At 41.1% G+C, this 19646-nt stretch overlaps 1 protein-coding gene across 2 annotated transcripts in view; it reads left to right on the top strand.

Annotated features, from left to right (window-relative positions):
- The first annotated feature begins 1028 nt into the window (after positions 1–1028).
- Positions 1029–19646, top strand: part of mtor (mechanistic target of rapamycin kinase) — an 85909-nt gene continuing 67291 nt past the window's right edge. The window contains exons 1-21 of one of the 2 annotated variants that reach the window (XM_084553183.1): positions 1029–1477; positions 1909–2045; positions 2304–2412; positions 2551–2783; positions 3820–4020; positions 4106–4240; positions 4319–4594; positions 5709–5817; positions 6080–6263; positions 6461–6589; positions 6700–6944; positions 8981–9190; positions 9368–9573; positions 10743–10865; positions 11086–11169; positions 11954–12046; positions 12220–12354; positions 12957–13086; positions 16055–16305; positions 16410–16496; positions 18881–19048. In XM_084553183.1, the coding sequence (XP_084409309.1) occupies positions 1917–2045; positions 2304–2412; positions 2551–2783; positions 3820–4020; positions 4106–4240; positions 4319–4594; positions 5709–5817; positions 6080–6263; positions 6461–6589; positions 6700–6944; positions 8981–9190; positions 9368–9573; positions 10743–10865; positions 11086–11169; positions 11954–12046; positions 12220–12354; positions 12957–13086; positions 16055–16305; positions 16410–16496; positions 18881–19048 (3237 nt within the window). In that variant the 5' untranslated portion in view covers positions 1029–1477; positions 1909–1916. Of the gene's footprint in view, positions 1478–1532; positions 2046–2303; positions 2413–2550; positions 2784–3819; positions 4021–4105; positions 4241–4318; positions 4595–5708; positions 5818–6079; positions 6264–6460; positions 6590–6699; positions 6945–8980; positions 9191–9367; positions 9574–10742; positions 10866–11085; positions 11170–11953; positions 12047–12219; positions 12355–12956; positions 13087–16054; positions 16306–16409; positions 16497–18880; positions 19049–19646 lie in introns of those variants that run through there. The other variant, XM_084553184.1, reaches the window with a different exon arrangement.

Here is a 19646-nt window from a genome sequence, read left to right as displayed (position 1 = left end):
ATTACTTTCATTAAATTAGCAGAAACTACTTAACAAACACTTATTTTTAAGTGTATAGAGCTCGTGAATTTTTGGTGCATAGAGCAGTAGCCGGTTCATTGCAGATATTTTTCATACCTAGTGAGCCAGTATGCGGAATCTCGCGATCCTTTAATTGAAAACACATGAATGCCACAATGCTCTTAATTACACAAATGCTTACAAATGGTACCAAACCATTTCTAAGCACTGAAACAATGAAGGAGTAATACAGTATACAGTGGCAAATGAAAAACAATCTAATATCCAAAATTTAAAAATGACACATTACTTTACAGATTCTGAATAACTATAAAACAGGGAAGAAAGCAGAAGTCAGTTCTTTGAAACAGCCCCTTCGGCAAGTATCACAACATGTAAACAAATTATGGAGCCTGCTTTTATTTTCTTGTCTGGGCGATGTCCACTATTTAAATGGTCTCTAGTTCTTGCAGGTGTCACTGCACAATAGAACAGTGCAACACTGCTCCAGAGTCTAGCGAATCTTACTTAAGGCCTTTAGCAGTCAAACTAAGTTTTTAATTGGCCTTCCTAGCAATCCTGTGAGCAGTTCTCTTGAAAAGTTGTCTTTGTCTTCCCGACCTCAATTTGACCCCCTCTCATTCTTTACCCTGCCATTCATTCATTAGTTTCTGAACCAAGAAAAAGGCTACCAGAGCTGTCTCCTGCACACTGTGAAAGCCAGGCAGCTGCTTAGAGGAGCCCATGACTGTTGACTGTTGGGCCAAGGCTTGATGAGTCAGAATATTGATAAATCTTTGGTATTTGCCTAGTCTTTCCCATTGACTGTAAGCTTGCCACTTGGTCTTTCCCAGTGGTAGCCTTGAAATGCTGATTAAGGTCTGGTAAAAATAATAGCGAATGTCTCACCCAAAATATGCTCCTTGTATTTATTTTTTTATTATACTGTGAAATTGTTGAAAACAAAAATGAAACTAATCCTTTGAAAATAATGTTAATTTTAAACGTTATGCCTGTTTATGCCTAATTGTCATCTACTACCTAAACTACTACTACAGTGATATAAAATGTGGGTGCCCAAACTTCTGCATGCCACTGCACATGTAGTGTAGGGCCTGCGTGTAACATCTATGAACTACAAACTTAAACATGCAGTGTACAAAGATACAAATTTACGAATGCGCGTGGAAGGACAGAGAATGTAAAGTTTCAAACGTACAGTAAATACTAAAGCGCTAACCTCCTGGCCTCTAGTATGGTCGCTGCTACATGTGAGATGCGTTGACTTCTGCGCAAACAGCTGCGCAACCGAACGCTCATGAGTGTTGTTGTGTTCCCTGCTGGAGTCGGTGCAACTCATTAGGACATACAGTATCTCAGCTAGCCAACCTTGCGCTGTGCTAGCCCCGCTGTAATACAATGTGATTTCTGCAAAAGCGGAATTGCAGTTAGGTGGCCGAGATATTAATACAAACACGTAAGTGACACAAATGAACTTTCCTCCCTTGCTAATGGCTTGCTACCGTAGCTTAACGTTAGCACTAGCTAGCATTAGCTAACCAAAACAGGCAAGGTACACACATGAGGCTCTGAACTCGCTTGTGTCTGACACACACTCTTTTCACGGTGTCAGTTTTGCAATAGAGATGTAAAGTGTTGTGTAGTTATAGCGTAGACATGATCTGTAACTAGCAGTGGTAGCTGCTTGTTTCATTAGCTAACCAGACACGTTAGCTTGCTAGCTAAAACGTCAGTTAACAACAACATTAACCTGGTGTGTTGTTAGCCCTGTACAAATACGCTTTCTCTTCAAGTGTGGTATTTATACATGTAAGTAATGTATGTGATGACTGTTTTTGTTACCCAGAATGATGTAGTGAATGAATATTAATTTGAGTTTGCTGGCAGGTTAGGCCATGGTGATCATGTCAGGCACAGCCACTGTGCTGCAACAGTTTGTCAGTGGGCTCAAGAGTCGAAATGAAGACACCAGAGCAAAGTCTGCCAAAGATTTGCAGCACTATGTGACTACGGAGCTCAGAGAGGTAACAAACCAAAAATATTCATGCACTCGACAGAAACCTGTCATGAGGAAATCACTTTGTAAAAGAAATCAATGTTGCTGCCCACAAGAGCTGTACAGTTGTTCACAGATGTGGACATGAATCTACACATGAGTTTTGTTGTAACATTAAATGTGCACCAACAGTAGGAAATATTTTACCATATAATATAAACTTTCGCTTTGTTTGTGTGTCTGTCACCAACCTACTGTTTTTCCTGATGCTGTTTTTGTGCCTCAGTTGAGCCAAGATGAAGCCACTACATTCTACGATGAGTTGAACCACCACATATTTGAGCTGGTATCCAGCTCTGATGTGAATGAGAAGAAAGGAGGGATTCTCGCCATAGGTAAAACAATGATGTGTCAGATTATAAAGATTACTATTGCATTTTGGGTAAGAGACTGTGGAATTAGCTCAGGGTAAGTTACTGCCCATGAAATTCTGCATGTGTAAAATATTATATTCCTGTGGTGGTCTTTTCCAGTGAGTCTAATTGGAGTCGAAGGCGGCAATGCCACCAGGATCAGCCGATTTGCCAACTACCTGCGCAACCTGCTCCCTTCCAGTGACCCAGTGGTCATGGAGATGGCCTCTAAAGCCATGGGCCACCTGTCTATGGCTGGAGATACCTTCACTGCTGAGTATGTTGAGTTTGAGGTGAAGAGGGCCCTGGAGTGGCTGGGAGCTGACAGAAACGAAGGCAGGCGCCATGCTGCAGTAAGTCGCTAGCAGACAACAGAGGCTGCGGTGTTTGTTGTTCAAATACCACCACTTCTTGGTGGTGTTTATGTACGGTGGATGTATATGAGGGTGTTGAGTGATGTTAATTTTACTTATGGTGGTCCCATTGAAACACTGGAATTTAAATCATATAATGGTGCACCTTACAATGCTTCAATACACTTACTACGACATTAGTGTTCCTTGGGTAGAAACCACATACTTGTGTTTTAAGAAAAAGTTTTGGGTTATGTTTGTCATAGTATCAGATACTATTTACGCTCTCACTTTCCCCGTTTTTGCAGATTGTTTTCAGCTGAAATTTTAGATTTTAGTTTGATGATTGCTTTAGTTGATTATAGTTTCTGCAAACATATGGACTTTTTTGGAATTGTTTATGTTATTGTGGACCAGCAGTTATTCTCTGACAAGGGTGAGGATCAGATTCAATTTCGCTAAAATATAAAAGCCGACCAGTTTTTCTGTGACACATCTTCCCAGTTGGGTACAAAGCGAGCATGGTGTAACCCACATAGACACTGTGCACTGTATGTTAATGTGCTTGTGCTAGTTATAAGAGTAATTATAATCACAGAAAGAATTCTTAAGTCCTTTTATTGGCACAATTTATCAAAACCTATTACTTTTTTTTTATTACCTTCTCACTGTATTTCTGTGACGGTTCATGTTGACGTTGAGACACTGCGCTAACCATTTTCACCATTGTCATTTTCATGCATTTGGTTACTAAACTTAGAAATGTGTTAATTTCACAGCTCAAAGTTTTATTTTCAACAAAGTCTGGCTATAAACATTTTTTGGAATGATTTTATTACAAAACGGAGATTACATTTTTCAGGCAAAATAAGTTGTACATTTTATAAATTCTATGGCCTGATTTTTAGAACCATGAAGAACATGATAACTGCTGAGTTATTAATCTGAATATGTAAACTTGACATGTATTGAATTGCAGAAAGGTAGACATGACTGGCACAACTGATGGATTAATGCGCTTATCTGTCCCTTCCAGGTGTTGGTGTTAAGGGAGCTGGCTGTGAGTGCACCCACCTTTTTCTTTCAGCAAGTGCAGCCCTTCTTTGACAACATCTTTTACGCAGTATGGGACCCCAAGCAGGCCATCCGGGAAGGGGCTGTGTCTGCCCTGAGAGCCTGTCTCATCCTCACCACTCAGAGGGAGACCAAAGAAATGCAGAAACCACAGTGGTACAAAGTAAGACCTTTGTCTGAATCCTGAGTCAGGGGAGAACTTAGATTCTTGAAATAGACAACATGACTGTTTGTGTTTTCTATAACAGCAAACCTTCGAGGAAGCAGAGAAAGGCTTTGATGAGACTTTAGCCAAAGAGAAAGGGATGAATCGTGACGACAGGGTCCACGGTGCTCTTCTGATCCTGAACGAGCTGGTTCGCATCAGCAGCATGGAGGGAGAGGTGAGTCCTGATATCACTGTGGACACATTTTCACATCCAGAAGCAAAACATGCTGCTCACTATTTTCTCTGTCACTAGCGTATGCGTGAGGAGATGGAGGAGATCACACAGCAGCAGCTGGTCCATGATAAATACTGCAAAGAGCTGATGGGATTTGGGACCAAGCCCCGTCACATCACCCCCTTCACCAGCTTCCAGTCGGTGCAGCCACAGCAGTCCAATGCTCTCCTGGGTTTACTGGGCTACAGCACGCCTCAGGGCTTTCTCAGCTTTGGGACCGCACCAGCACCTGCCAAGAGCTCACTGGTGGAGAGCCGATACTGCCGTGAGCTGATGGAAGAGCGATTTGACCAGGTAGATTTTACAGTAGAGGTATTCCTTTCACTAGAATGCAGCAAGGGATAGAAACTGGTAGTATTGTTATTATTATTATTATTGTACATCAAAGATCTGGACTGTACTGCCTGCCAGGAACACTGGAAAATTGGATGTAATGAGAAATAAGCTCTAGTTCCAAATTGCAGCTCCCAGGACTTTAACTGCTCCTGATTATTCAATTGTGTCTAAGATAGAATGATTGCTTCAAGATTGCATCTCTGGACTTTATTCTCATTTTGGAACCAGCGCTCTTTTTAGCTCTTTTGGAAATATCCCTTCCCACTTAGATTTGTTCAGGAGTTTTCTCTCATCCATAGTTCATGAAGTGGGTCAATTCATGTTTTCAGTATTGTAACTAACTTGAATGTTAATGTGTTTTTGTTTTCAATCAAACTGAACTTATTCCTGTGATCACCTAAGGAAGCCTCTATATACATCAACCAGCAACAAAAGTGAATGACATTGATCATTTTATCACAATGCAACTTTCTGCTGGGAAACTTTTGGTTCTGGTATTAGACAGGTACCTCACACTTGGACGTTGTTACTGACTAAACAACCTCACCCCATATCAACACTCCATGACAGCAGTACAATGCGGTCTGCCACACAACAAAAGCTGCTTCTAGGAACAACTCAAAAAACCAAGAAAAAAAAAAAAGCTGTGATGGGACCCATAGTCTACCACTACTAATGTCCGGGTGCCAGAGCCCACAGGATACTCTCAAAACACCCGTGTCTGTTTCCCAGTGGATGTTCTGTCAATGTTCTGGAGGCACTAGTGAGATCTAGGCAATATAAAGATGGTGGTTTTAATGCTGTGGCTGATCTGTGTAAATACACATACGCAACTGCTGTTTATTGCATGCCATATACATGCAGGATGCCACACCACACAGAGAAGGCTCAACAGATCATATTGTTGTATATATTGTAAAATATTCCAACTGTGAGCGAGACGGTGTGCTGCTGTGGTGTGTCTTGTTTTTATAAATAAGATGAAACTTGGGTCAACAACTCAAGGCATTGCTGTTCAGAGCACCAGATAAAAACATAGTTGACTAAGGTTTTGAATATTTGCTCTGTCCAGGTGTGTCGGTGGGTACTGAAATACAAGGCCAGTAAGAACCCTCTGATCCAGATGACCATCCTCAACCTGCTTCCACGCTTGGCTGCCTTCCAGCCTCACACCTTTACAGGTGGGACAAGTTAATATTTGAATGAAATCCAAAGCTTAGTTCAAAATGCCGTTTTGATGCAGATACTTGCTGCCATGTGTTATTTGACTTTTATATGGTTATAGAGATCATGGCAATACATTTTGGTTTCCCCTGTGGTGATGCTGATGGGCTATGTCGTAATAACTGTTTAGAGTTTCTGTCCTGTCAGTTGAGTGACTGTGTATAGAGTCCTGTATCTGTATTGAATCTTGTGCATTTTGCTTGTCCATCCACTGCACAGACCAGTACTTGTCAGACACCATGGGTTACCTGCTGGGCTGTCTGAAGAAGGAGAAGGAGAGGACGGCAGCTTTTCAGGCTCTGGGCTTGCTGGTCGTGGCTGTCAGGGCAGAAATCCAGCCGTACCTCACAAAGATCCTTGAGATCATCAAGGCTGCTCTACCACCCAAGGATTTTGCACACAAGTTAGTAACTGTGAACAGTTTGTTGTATATCTTTATGTTCAGATATCATTTGTTTTAGCATGTACCATGTCCTGTTGTAAGAGTCACTCTAGTTTTGTAGTTTTTGTAGTACTGTGTCAGATGAGAGCCATGTCAGTTTTCAAGGCTAAAAACTAAATCCACTCCCAGTTTCACATTCTGGTCCTCTATGTTTGCAGGAGGCAGAAGACCATGCAGGTGGATGCCACAGTGTTCACCTGTATAAGCATGCTTTCCAGAGCCATGGGTCCCAGCATCCAGCCAGACATCAAGGAGCTGCTGGAGCCTATGTTGGCTGTGGGTCTCAGGTAGGACAGACATGGCAGTGGCTGGCATTTCAGAGTCTGATCTACACTATGATTCTTTTATCCGGGTTTGCACAAGAAAAACATCCCCTCATCCCCTGTTTTTGGTCTAGTCCTGCACTTACAGCGGTGCTGTATGACCTGAGCCGTCAAATCCCCCAGCTGAAGAAGGACATCCAGGACGGTTTGCTGAAGATGCTCTCCTTGGTGTTAATGCACAAGCCTCTGCGTCACCCCGGCATGCCCAAAGGGCTGGCTCACCAGTTGGCCTCGCCAAGCCTCACCAACATTCCAGAGGCCAGTGACGTCGGCAGCATCACCCTAGCCTTGCGAACCCTGGGAAGCTTTGAATTTGAGGGTAAGAACCTTAAAAAAGCATAAGGCCAAACCTGGCCAAAAGAAAGAGTCACCACCTGGATTTAACTAAGCAAATAGGTCCTAATTACTGCATGGGCGATTATCTTTCAGCTGGCAACAAGTTATTTAAACCCAACTGATGTAATGAGCAGCTTCTCATTTCTTAAACAACCATGTTGAAAGACACATCGTGGTTGTGGAAAAGATGTTAGTCTGTTTGAGAAATCAAATCATTGGCATGCATCAAGCAGAGAAAACGTCTAAGGAGATTGAAGAAACTACTGAAATTGGGTTTAAAACTGTCCAACGCATTATTAAAAACTGGAAGGATAGTGGGTAACCATCGTCTTCGAGGTAGAAATGTGGTTGGAAAAAAAATCCTGATTGATCGAGATCAGCGATCACTTAAACGTTTGGTGAAATCAAATCGAAGAAAAACAACAGTAGAACTCAGGGCTATGTTTAATGGTGACAGTAAGAACATTTCCACACGTACAATGTGAAGGGAACTCAAGGGATTGGGACTGAACAGCTGTGTAGCCTTAAGAAAACCACTAATTAGTGCGGCTAATCAGAAAGAAAGGCTTCAATTTGCTAGGGAGCATAAAGATTGGACTCTGGAGCAATGGAAGAAGGTCATGTGGTCTGATGAGTCCAGATTTACCCTGTTCTAGAGTGATGGGTACATCAGGGTAAGAAGAGAGGCAGATGAAGTGATGCACCCATCATGCCTAGTGCCTACTGTACAAGTCTGTGGGGGCAGTGCTATGATCTGGGGTTGCTGCAGTTGGTCAGGTCTAGGTTCAGCAACATTATGTGTCCAAAGAATGAGGTCAGCTGACTACCTGAATATACTGAATGATCAGGTTATTCCATCAATGGATTTTTTCTTCCCTGATGGCACGGGTATATTCCAAGATGACGATGCCAGGATTCATGGGGCTCAAATTGAGAAAGAGTGGTTCAGGGAGCATGAGACATCATTTTCACACATGGATTGGCCACCACAGAGTCCAGACCTTAACCCTATTGAGAATCTTTGTGCAGAGGTCAGACTCTCCCATCATCAATATAAGATCTTGGTGAAAAATGAATGCAACACTGGATGGAAATAAATCTGGTGACATTGCAGAAACTTATCGAAACAATGCAACAGTGAATACGTGCTCTAAGCAAAGTTAAAGGCGGTCAAACGGAATATTAGAGTGTGTGACCTTTTTTTTTTGGCCAGGCAGTGTATATTATCATGTGCTGTTCGAATGCACCTGACACAATTAATTAATCACACTTGTGTTGATAATTTTGGTTTTGTCGATAGAGGAAACATACCAGCCGTGACGATACCATTCTAGAAATAAATGACTGTATTGTGTGTTTTGCTGCCTAAGCATTACACAATCAGTGATGTTGAAAATAAATGTTTTCAGTCTGAAGGCTTAAACCATGACGCATAATACTGGAACCACCAGACGTGAAGAAAACTTTGTTCAAAAGAAAGTGAACTTCAGAATAGGCTGAAGCAGTTATTGATGAGTGTGTCCAGCTGTTGGAGATGGATGAAAATAAGTCCTATTCAATTTGTCACCAAGCTGTCTGGCTTTCCCAGCTGCACTCTGTATACAGCAACCTGTGTTGAAACAATTATAAATCAGATTCTTGTCTTTGTTATCATTTAGTGAACAGCTGTGTGGGTGTGTGGTTTAGAGAAGCTTTAATGACATAATGTGGCTGAATAGTTATTTCCATGAGAAAAGAAAGTTTTTTGTTAAGTTTTTGAACATGGCTTACTTGTTTTTCTTTGTTTAGTTTTGAAACTACACCACCAAATGTTTGTGTCTGGATGAGGAGGCTTCCTCAGACATATAACTGGTTCATAAATGCATGATGTATGAAGTCATTGTTAACTGAAGCTTTAGGCAAGTCTTGAGAGAATGAAAAAGACCCCTAACATGCTTGTTTTTGTCTGAAATGGCGGCAATGCCACTGTTAAAAACAGTTCACCTATTATTCTTTTTTTACCCTAACGTGTGTCACCAGGACACTCCCTCACACAGTTTGTGCGCCACTGTGCGGATCACTTCCTGAACAGTGAGCACAAGGAAATCCGGATGGAGGCAGCTCGGACCTGTTCACGCCTCCTTACTCCCTCCATCCACCTGATGAGTGGCCATGTTGTCAGCCAGACTGCTGTACAGGTTGTTGCGGATGTTCTCAGCAAACTTCTTGTCGTTGGCATCACCGATCCAGGTAACACACGAAAGTAAAAATATATAGTACTATGTGGATTTATTGTTTGTTTTAGTGGTTTTGTGGCATGAAAATGCAGTAATGTTTACAGATTTCATGGCCCATGTTAATAAAGGCAATACAATTATTTTCACAGTCAAAATGTCTCAGTGTTTCTTGTCCGTTTTCCCCTTGTAGATCCAGATATCCGATACTGTGTGCTGGCGTCTCTTGATGAGCGTTTCGATGCTCACCTCGCCCAGGCTGAGAACTTGCAGGCGCTTTTTGTAGCGCTGAACGATGAGGTGTTTGAGATCAGGGAGCTGGCAATCTGCACAATTGGCCGCCTCAGCAGCATGAACCCTGCCTTTGTCATGCCCTTCCTTCGCAAGATGCTCATTCAGGTAGGAGAGGCACAACAGATGGCGCACTATGAGTCCAGTGATTTATTGTGCTGAAGGTCCTACATGGATTGTGTCACCCACTAAGTTTAGATTTCAATTACTCAGCAGAATACATTCAGACAGTCTTTGCTCTTTTTTTGGCATTTTTAAAGTTCATACACAACTGCAGAATCCAGGCTCTAGCTCAACTAAATGGAATGCACTTCTTATTAATAAACACACTTTCTTTTCCTGCTTTGACAACGTCGACTGTGAAAAATGTGTATTTAATTTTTCCAAACCTTATGACCTGCCTTCCAAAACATATTCAAGGGGCTCTTGAAGATCTGTATAATATGTTGCTGAAATTATTGCTTTAATTTATGCAGAAATATGGTTTATACTTATTATATTCCTTTAAATTGAGACAAAATAAAAAATACAGTAGATGTTTTACCACCATGTGGTGCTGTGATACATACAGTGTTTAGCATATGTTCAGGCCCGTTCATTTTTTTTGTAGATTCAATTTTAATGGTTACAACTGCCATTGTCATACTCAGGACGCTTAAAAGGTGCGTAGAATTCTTGACTGAAAATAAGAAGCTGAAACTTCTCATTTACAAATGAGGTGTCTGTATACATACAGGATTTTCCAATGTACACTCTTTGTACACTATACACTATTTGTTCTCCTTGAAAAGATTGCCTGTTGTGTGCAGTTTCACATGGAAGCCTTTAGAGGGCAACAAAGTCCGTGGCATTGTGTAAAGATTGTTCATTCATTCATTCATTTTCTGTAACCGCTTGTCCTCGGGAGAGTCATGGGGGGACTGGAGCCTATCCCAGCTGTCATCAGGTGAGAGGCGGGGTACACCCTGGACAGGTCTCCAGTCTATCACAAGGCTAACACAGAGAGACAGACAACCATTCACACTGTCACTCACACCTACGGCCTATTAAGAATCACCAATTAATCTAACGGGCATGGATGGAGGGAGTACCCTGAGAGAACCCACACAGACACAGGGAGAACATGCAAACTCCATACAGAAAGGCCTCAGTCGGCATGTGCAAAGACAAGAAGACCTTGCTCTGATAAAATCACCATTACTTAACCTTTATGAGATTTATTCCAGACGAAGAATAAAGACTTGGTTATACAAATTCTGCTTTGCATTTTGTTGCAGATCTTAACAGAACTGGAGCACAGCGGTGTCGGCAGGAACAAAGAGCAGAGTGCTCGTATGCTCGGTCATCTGGTCTCCAACGCCCCCCGTCTCATACGGCCTTATATGGAACCCATCCTCAAGGTACACGTCTGCAAGTTCTGCACTGAGAAGATGTATTGGTATATGAATGTAAAACAGACTGTGGCCTCAGAGGAGAATATGCACCCAGTAGACTTTCTGAATGAGTAAAAGCTCAAGTTTATTACAGCCTCATTGCCATGAGTCCTTATTTTTCTGATTGAAAAACATGAGAAGAGTACTGCAGTTCAGTGGGTTGACTGCCTTGCTTTGAATTTTGCAGGCTCTCATTCTCAAGCTGAAAGATCCAGACCCCAACCCTGGAGTGGTCATTAGTGTCCTTGCAACCATTGGGGAGTTGGCTCAGGTAACACTGCATTTATTTATTTATTTGTTTATTTATGTTTTGCCAAAGGTATTTGCCTGTCTGTGTATTTCATCCTGAGTTTACATCTGCTGCTTATTGAAACTCAATAAATCATGAGAAGAAATCAATGCCATGTACACTTAAATGACATGTGCCTTTTGTCGGAAGGGTTAAATGCAAACAATCTGAGCTTGTGTTTTTCTGAGGCAAAAGGCGGAAGGTAGTAGCCCACCTATGGATGTTGCCTTGCTTCACCCTTTCTAGGTGGCCGAATGGTCCCCACAGAGGAGTCAGAAAAGCACAGTTAAAGGCAGGCAGACCTTGCAGTTCAGAGAGAGTGCAGGTGATGCTCAGATAGACCAAATGCAGGAAGATGCCCAGCTGTCGAGGAAACAAGACACAGAGAAGACACAGCAGAACGTAGGAAATACAGATAACAGACACAGAATGCTTTCAAAAAAGGCATCTTTGTATAGATTTGGAAAATGTGTGATTTTGATAATTGGTAGTTTTTACCTAGGGACACAAAGGGAGTCAAAACAACACATAACTAGGATTTTCCTCAAACAAAAACTTGCCTTCAGAATAATTTCACACACACCATCATAAATGGTGAGTTGGAACAAAATTACAGTAGATAAAGAAGTTTAGTCTTATTGACAACACTCTAATATGTATGTGAAGTGGTACAATTAAAACACTGCCATGAAATGATGCCAGATTTTAGATTCTGCTGACAGTTCTGAGAGATACCAATTGATTGGTACTGTGCCTCTCCCATCAGGTGAGTGGCCTTGAGATGAGGAAGTGGATGGATGAGCTCTTTCCAATCATTATGGACATGCTTCAAGACTCCTCCTCCCTGGCCAAGCGGCAGGTATGTGGACAAAATGAATAGTTGTTTGTAATATTTAGATGTTTTTATTTACATCTTTATTTATACACTGAGTGCAACTTCATTAACATTATACAATAAATCCAGTTTCATCTATAACTCTGACTTGTTTATTGACCTTGTTGAGATGGTATCTGCTTATGACTTTGCACCAGGTGGCACTGTGGACACTGGGCCAGCAGGTGGCAAGTACAGGCTATGTGGTGGAGCCCTACCGCAAGTACCCTTCCCTTCTAGAAGTGCTGCTTAACTTCCTGAAGACTGAACAAAACCAGGGCATTAGGAGAGAGGTATGCATACGTGTCTCTATCATGGCTCCTCTTCCTTTGTCTTCCCTATGTTCTTTGATAGCAATGCAAGCCCAGCTCTGGCATTTAGTGACTAAAAAAAGCCAACACCTGTCAACACAAAACAAATGAAGATCTGTGTAGATGTGTTGCCTGTGACTGGTGAATTATAGTTGCATCTGTACATACAGTATTCATGTAGTTTGTCCCAACTCTTGAGCTGTGATTGTTCTTTTACATTATTTGAGGCACAGAGAGCGTTTTGTTACTCAATGTATGTGGCGTTTACCTTGAACAAAGCTACAACAACAGAAGCTTCTTAAACCACTCATTCAGTATACACTTCATCTTTGTTGTTGATGCACACTTTTATCACACTCCAAATAATCCTATCTCTGCCAATAAGCAGCTAAATGTGCTGCTTCAGCAGAGATCCAGAGATATGAGGAGGCTGTAGAAAGGTTTTTCAATGGCCACAGTCTTGCATATCATTTGAAACATTGGTAGTCGAATCAAAGCTATGTCACAAAGTCTGTCAAATTAACTTGTGCCATGTTAGTAAACAAAATTCAGTCTAAATTCTACTAACTTTGTGTCTCTAACAGGCCATACGTGTTCTGGGTCTTCTTGGAGCTCTCGATCCCTATAAGCACAAAGTAAACATCGGCATGATTGACCAGTCCCGAGACGCCTCTGCCGTCAGTCTCTCTGAGTCCAAGTCCAGTCAGGACTCTGGTAGGCCTGTGATCACTCTTCCTATGAACATTTTTTGAACTGTACAGTTTCACCAAGAGACACACTGTGGATTAGTTTAACTTTTTATTTGCATTCCTCAAAGTAACTGCAGTATCAGATTTTCAGTCCAACAGCTGGAAAGTCTCTAAATGAATGTGGACCTTTTTACAATCTAACAGTCTCACAGAATTCAGTTGGACTGTGTGAGCTTGATGAATAGTGTTTCTATATAGATGTTTAGTGTTAGTGCAGCTTTGAATTGCTTATATCCATCATAACGTCAGCATCCTTCAGTTTGATTTTAAGGAGCAACTAAACTACTAGGAAAGGTATCTTTTTCCAGGGTGAATTGGGTTCATTGATGCTAAACAGTTGATGTAGTTAGCAGAGAGACCACCCAGAAAAAGATAATAATATAGTAATATTTTGATAATGCACATACAGGGTCTCCTGAGTTAGCTACAGATCAGTGCTTTGGAAAGAGCTGCAGCATTTTACTTGGGTCACAATAGGATAACTGAAGAGAGGAATAGATTTCATCTTCAGTTATCTCAGTTTCTGACTCACTGGCTCATACGAACCAATGAAATCCAGCCTGTCCAAAAACACTTACTTCTAGTTTGACTGTTTTACATTTATTAAATCTACAGTTCATTAAAAACGGAGAATTGATATGTCTGCAGCCGCAGATGTATCACAGTTTCTCAAGGTCTTGCCCCCGCATTTGAAAAGTCAACAGCAAATCCGTGGATTTGGGTTTGTGATTTGTATGAACCTCTGTTCTTTAGGATCTAATTTCTGTCTCCTGTCTAAAGTACACCCAGCTTAAATCCTCCAGAAGAAGGCTCTGCCAGTTTAGAGAGAAATATAACCGCCACAACTGGCTTTTATTGTAGAGATATTTCATTTGAGGTGACCCACTTTAGACAGATTAAAGCATCTGTTTAATAGAGTGATTTACGTTGCTACATTTTATGTGGGAGAAATTATTACTGGTAGAGTACAGACAGGCTTAAATTTGTCACAATATAAGCTTAATTACTCATCGTTCTAATGGTGTTTAAGGCTCATTTGTCCATATGATGGTTGTCATTAATAATGTCAACATGAACTGTGTGTGACAGGACAGATCCCCAGAGACATTTTAGCTTGGCAGTAGCTGTGTGGAAAGATAGATTTACGTAAACTACTGCCATTACTTAGTTGTATCAAGTCACAAACCCGGTCTTTCTTGCTCCCACTACTCTGACTGTTAGATACCAGTGCTAAAAACAGATAAATCTCATAGTTTTTAAATTATTCTAAAAAAATGACAATGAAAATGTGCATCTGTCTTTCGTCGTGTGCATTATTTCTGGAGACTGCGGGTCTCCTCTCATCTGATCTAGTCATATGTCTCACAATGTGACCTTGGACAAAATGGTAAACGTTTTACCAGTTTGTTCTCCAGATAAATGGACTGTGACCGGAGCTGAAGGCTATATATCTATTGGCAGATTTTTCTCGGTCACTGTCTGGAGCGCTACTGTCTTAAGCAGCAATTTTTTTTGTTAAGTGGGAGGACACTGGCTTGCTCTGTCTTCTCATCTGACTTGAAATATGACCAACTGCATCAATACAGAACCTATGGATCATAAAACTGATAAAATGCTGCATATGCCATTTTAGTAACTTGCCGTATTTGGATAGGGAACAGTTCATTTTTGTCCTATGCAACTGAGGCCTGAATTACTACAGTACTGCTGCCTCACTTAGCCACACTGATGACTGTTTGTGGCCTATAAAGATGCAGATGTAGAGCCATCTATTATCGTCGTTAATCTGACTTGTTGAAGGCTGGAGTAATAAAAGATCCAAAAGTAAAGCTACCCTCTAAAGCCTCCAAACTTTTCGCCGGTCTGTTGTGTCTTCACAGTCTGAAGGAACACAACTGGAGCAGCTGAAACCATACTGTAGAGTAAAACCAGACATTTGTTTTCTCAGATGCCTCGTAAAATACAATAGCCCTGCATGGATAAATGGGGGGTGAATCCCCATTTGCATTGCCTGTTACAAAAAACACGAATAAAACAGTTTAAAAAGGAATGGGTCTAGTACAATTTGAACAGACCTACTCTATTTCTTTGTTTATTTTAGGCAATGTGCTCTCTAATTCTGGGCTTCACTGCTGGAGCCCTCATAGGGTTCCTTAGTATACAGTTCAGCTTTAATCTAAGAGGAATGTGAGCATGTGCCGATTGTGTATGGTGATATTTAGACAGAGGCTGTTGTGTTGTGTTTGGCAAAATTTGCCCAAACTTCAAAAGTTTGGAGCCAGGCTCCCCAATGTCTGCCACATTGCGAGGTCTGAATTGAATGAGGGGCTTTATTTTTTCACACAGTACTACTCTGAACTCAGCCTTAGCAGGGCATTTAGCGTAAATTTTCTGTAGCACAGAACGAACTGGTTCATTTGAGTACTGGAATGCATCAGACTGAAACAGAATGAACCCACATTATGCAGCATTGCATCACTGTGTCACAACAAGATAAAAAGTGCTCCAAAAGAGAATAGCTTATTCTGACTGTTACATTCTCTTTTCTGAGCTGTTACTGGAACCACACAAGTCAAAGTCATCAACTACTCCAGTCAAGTGTCATTCTGTGATGAAACGAAGACAACAATTCTTATTGATTAGTTGATCAGAACTCTGAACTGTCTCTCCTCACCAATCAGCATGTTACTGTTGTCACAGGTGTTTGGCTGGTAAAGTTCTAGATGAAATTGGATTTATTGTCTTGAAATAAACTCCAGTGCCTGTAATGTCACAATCACATTTGGAACTGATTGCGGTTGTTTAAATGAACGACTTTTGGTTTTAAGATACATGCTGTTATTATATATAATATATATATATATATACATACACACACACATATATGCATATATAATGCTTCTAAACTGTATCTCTATTTTTTCTCCTCGCAGCGGATTACAGCACCAGTGAAATGCTTGTTAACATGGGCAACCTGCCCCTGGATGAGTTTTACCCTGCAGTGGCAATCGTCACTTTAATGCGCATCCTGAGAGATCCCTCACTCTCCAACCACCATACTATGGTAGTCCAGGCCGTCACCTTCATCTTCAAGTCTCTGGGCCTCAAGTGTGTCCAGTTCCTACCCCAGGTCATGCCCACCTTCCTCAATGTCATCCGGGTCTGTGATGCCAGTATTCGAGAGGTAGGCATCAGTTCGGATGAAGAGGAAAGAGGTTAATAATGTCAGGTTCTTCTCAAAGCAATTCTTCTACTCTCTTTCCTCACTGTGTTCCTGTTGTCCTCCAGTTCCTCTTCCAGCAGATGGGAATGGTGGTGTGCTTTGTCAAAATTCACATTCGACCTTACATGGACGACATCTTCACCCTCATCAGAGTGAGTAACCGTGTCAACAAGGCCCTCCCGACCCTACTCTCTTAACACCAATCATACAGCCTCTCGTATTTTCTTGTGGAGCAGCAAACAGCTGCAAACTCTTAATTTCACTCAGTCACACTCCCCACCTTCCTCTTTCATAGTAAAGTGTTCAGGGCCCCTGGATGACGTCTGGCCTCATGTCACCAAAGAAACACCTAATGCGTGGTTTGGTACTTAACTAACAAGATTAAATAGAATGAGGAAATCATATTATTCATATTTAGATAATATTCTTTTTATTCACAATTTTAGTATGGCTCATTGTCTAGAATGACACCTTCCAAATGCAGTGCTAGATGTTTCCAGTCATACTGACTAATTGAATATTTTAGAACACTGCTGATGACTCATGACACTTATCACATGATATGGAAACACTGTTAAAACCATAGCCCCTGCACTTGCACAAACACAGTTGTCTGGCACATAATTATACAGCAAGGCACAAAATATCATATGACTGTCCCTGTGTCGGAATCTTGGTCACACTGTTATCGAAACTCCTGCAATGGCGGTAACTCCTGGTGGAAATTATTGAGAGAACTGAATCACTGCGCCTCAAGTCCAAGTGAGTTAATAAATGGCAAGTGAAACAAAGAATCTATTCATTTTTACTTCAGTTCAGCTCCTGCATCCAGATGAAGGGGCTGGAATAGCCATTCAGGAAATACTCTCACTTGCTCTCTAGTCAGCTGCCACAGGCAGGGAAAGCAGGAAGTTGGGGGCTGTTTGAGACCTCTGGTCACTGACAAAACACCTTTGCCAGATCTCACAGCTGAAGCCCATTGACTGATTGACGTATTGCGTGACTTCAGGTCCAGTTGCTATTATTTCTAATATACACAGTGTCCCTGCCTGGATGTTAAAAGGATCTCATAATCTACACACACTCACACAATGTCAATCCCCGTTGACAGGAAATTGTCTTCATTCCTTGCCATCTCGTATTGTGGCTCTCTGCCTTTGGCACATGAAGGTTTTGTATTTCCAGAGGACAGCCTGTCCAGATATTTCACTCACACTCAGCTTATGGATGGAAACACACTTTGACCCAATTCTACAGACCCACAGAAAACATCAGGTTTATAGTAGTAGGAGGTGGATGACGTAGTGCTTTATGCTAAGTGCCTTGGACGTACCTTCTGAAAACCGTAAAAATGTTTTTTCAGAAACTGGACTTGATTTAATCCAAGTCAAAATTATTTAGGACATACATATACACTTTGGACACAGACACGTCATTTTTAACTTTTATTTGAGTTATTCATACTGGAGGAAGGGTTTAGGTATTACAACCAGCTTCAGACTCAGTCCTATTTTCAGGGGCTCAGAGTGATTGGGCATTTGACTCAGAAGCTGTTTCATGAATGGGTGATGATATCCCTTCATTAAGCAAATGCTAAAGTGTTCACCTATGTTGATTGGGTGTCACCTCACTGTTCAGATGGACATGACTAAACATACTGTGAAGGCAGCCCGTGAGTTGTTGATGGTAAAAAATAAGAATATTCAGCTGGCTGAGTCATTCACCTGATCTCAAGCAGACTGAGCTGCATTTCATTTTCTGAAGCGAAAGACAGAAGGTCCCACAAACAAATAACAACCAAGGACAGATGCAGAAAAGGCTTGAGAAAGCATGACAAGGCAGGAAACCCATTCTTTGGTGATCTCATGTGTTCCAGACTTCAGGCAATCAATGCGTGCTAAGGATCCAATGCAAGGAATTAAAAACGTATTAAAGATTGTCAGTGTTGTGCTTGAACACGTTCATATTTTTGTGAACTGTGAACTGAACGCATCATTTTTCATAGACGTGAGTTTCGCTCAAACTGGAGGGAAATAACAAGGTTCACCACAGTTCAGGAGAAAAAAAAAAAAGTTCTACGACAGCCGGCGTGTGATTTACGGCATCCAGCATGGCTGGTGCCGCTGAAAGAGAATCCGGTATCGCAGAAGCAGCTGATCCTCACAAACATTTGAGTTATTTACTATACAGTCAATGGTTATTCAAAAAAGCAGTACAGATCCTGGCAGAAAAAAATATCACAGGCTGGGGATGGATGGGCACGTCAGTCAAAGATTCTATTCAAGAACAATAGCTCGAAGCTGCTCGTTGGAGGAAAAAAAACACAGAAAGAAAACAGAAAAAATGAACCTGAACATTTTGGAATCTATGAACTTAGTTCAAGACAAGTTTTTTATGGCTTTACTTTGTCCAAAATAATTTTTAGTTATTTGTGTTATTTTATGAGTTACTTGTTTTATCTACTGTAAGTAATAAAAGAAATGTTACATATAAAGTTATTGTAATTAATACCAGCATATTGTGATCTGTGCTTTAGGAGTACTGGACACCAAACAACCCCATGCAGAACACCATCATCCTTCTGATTGAGCAGATCGTAGTGGCGCTGGGTGGAGAGTTCAAACTCTATTTGCCTCAGCTCATCCCACACATGCTACGTGTCTTCATGCACGACAACAGCACCGGACGCAGTGTCACCATCAAAGTGAGTCGCATGAACAAAAGCATCACTTGATCTGACCAGAATGATGTATTTTTTGTACTGTGTTTTCCATGAACTTACACTGTAATTGTGTATAATATTGAAGGCTAGCTCGACAGTGAGAACTGATAATGCAGAAAAAAATCTGTCAGTCCCAGATTGAGTGAGAGTGGTTGAGCAAGTTTTGTATTGCTTTCCAGAGCTGCAAAAGTTGTGTTTAGAAGTTATTTTTCAAACAATATGACAAACCAATAAAATGTTCTTGATTTTATGCCCCAGAAATTACTGCTCAAGCCATTAACTTCGACACAGAAATTATAACTCAGTCACAGGGATAAGAAAACTTGAATAAATCAGTGATAACAAAAGGCATCATAAACTGAAAAATTCCATTGAAAAAAAAATTAAATAAAAACATTTAAAAGCAAATCTAGAGGTTACAGAACTTAAAAATTAAATAAAAACATTTAAAAGCAAATCTAGAGGTTACAGAAATGGATTTAATAAAACTGGAATTAAAATTGTGCTCAAAGTGTGGTCTAAAAAGGGCTTTCACAGAGGATTAACAGACAAAAGACATTGCTTGGACACTGATTAATGG

Source organism: Chelon labrosus (genome assembly GCF_963514085.1).
Source record: "Chelon labrosus genome assembly, chromosome: 10".
Classification (NCBI taxonomy): domain Eukaryota; kingdom Metazoa; phylum Chordata; class Actinopteri; order Mugiliformes; family Mugilidae; genus Chelon; species Chelon labrosus.
Note: the sequence above shows the minus strand (reverse complement) of the source record. Positions and strands in the feature narration are given on the sequence as shown.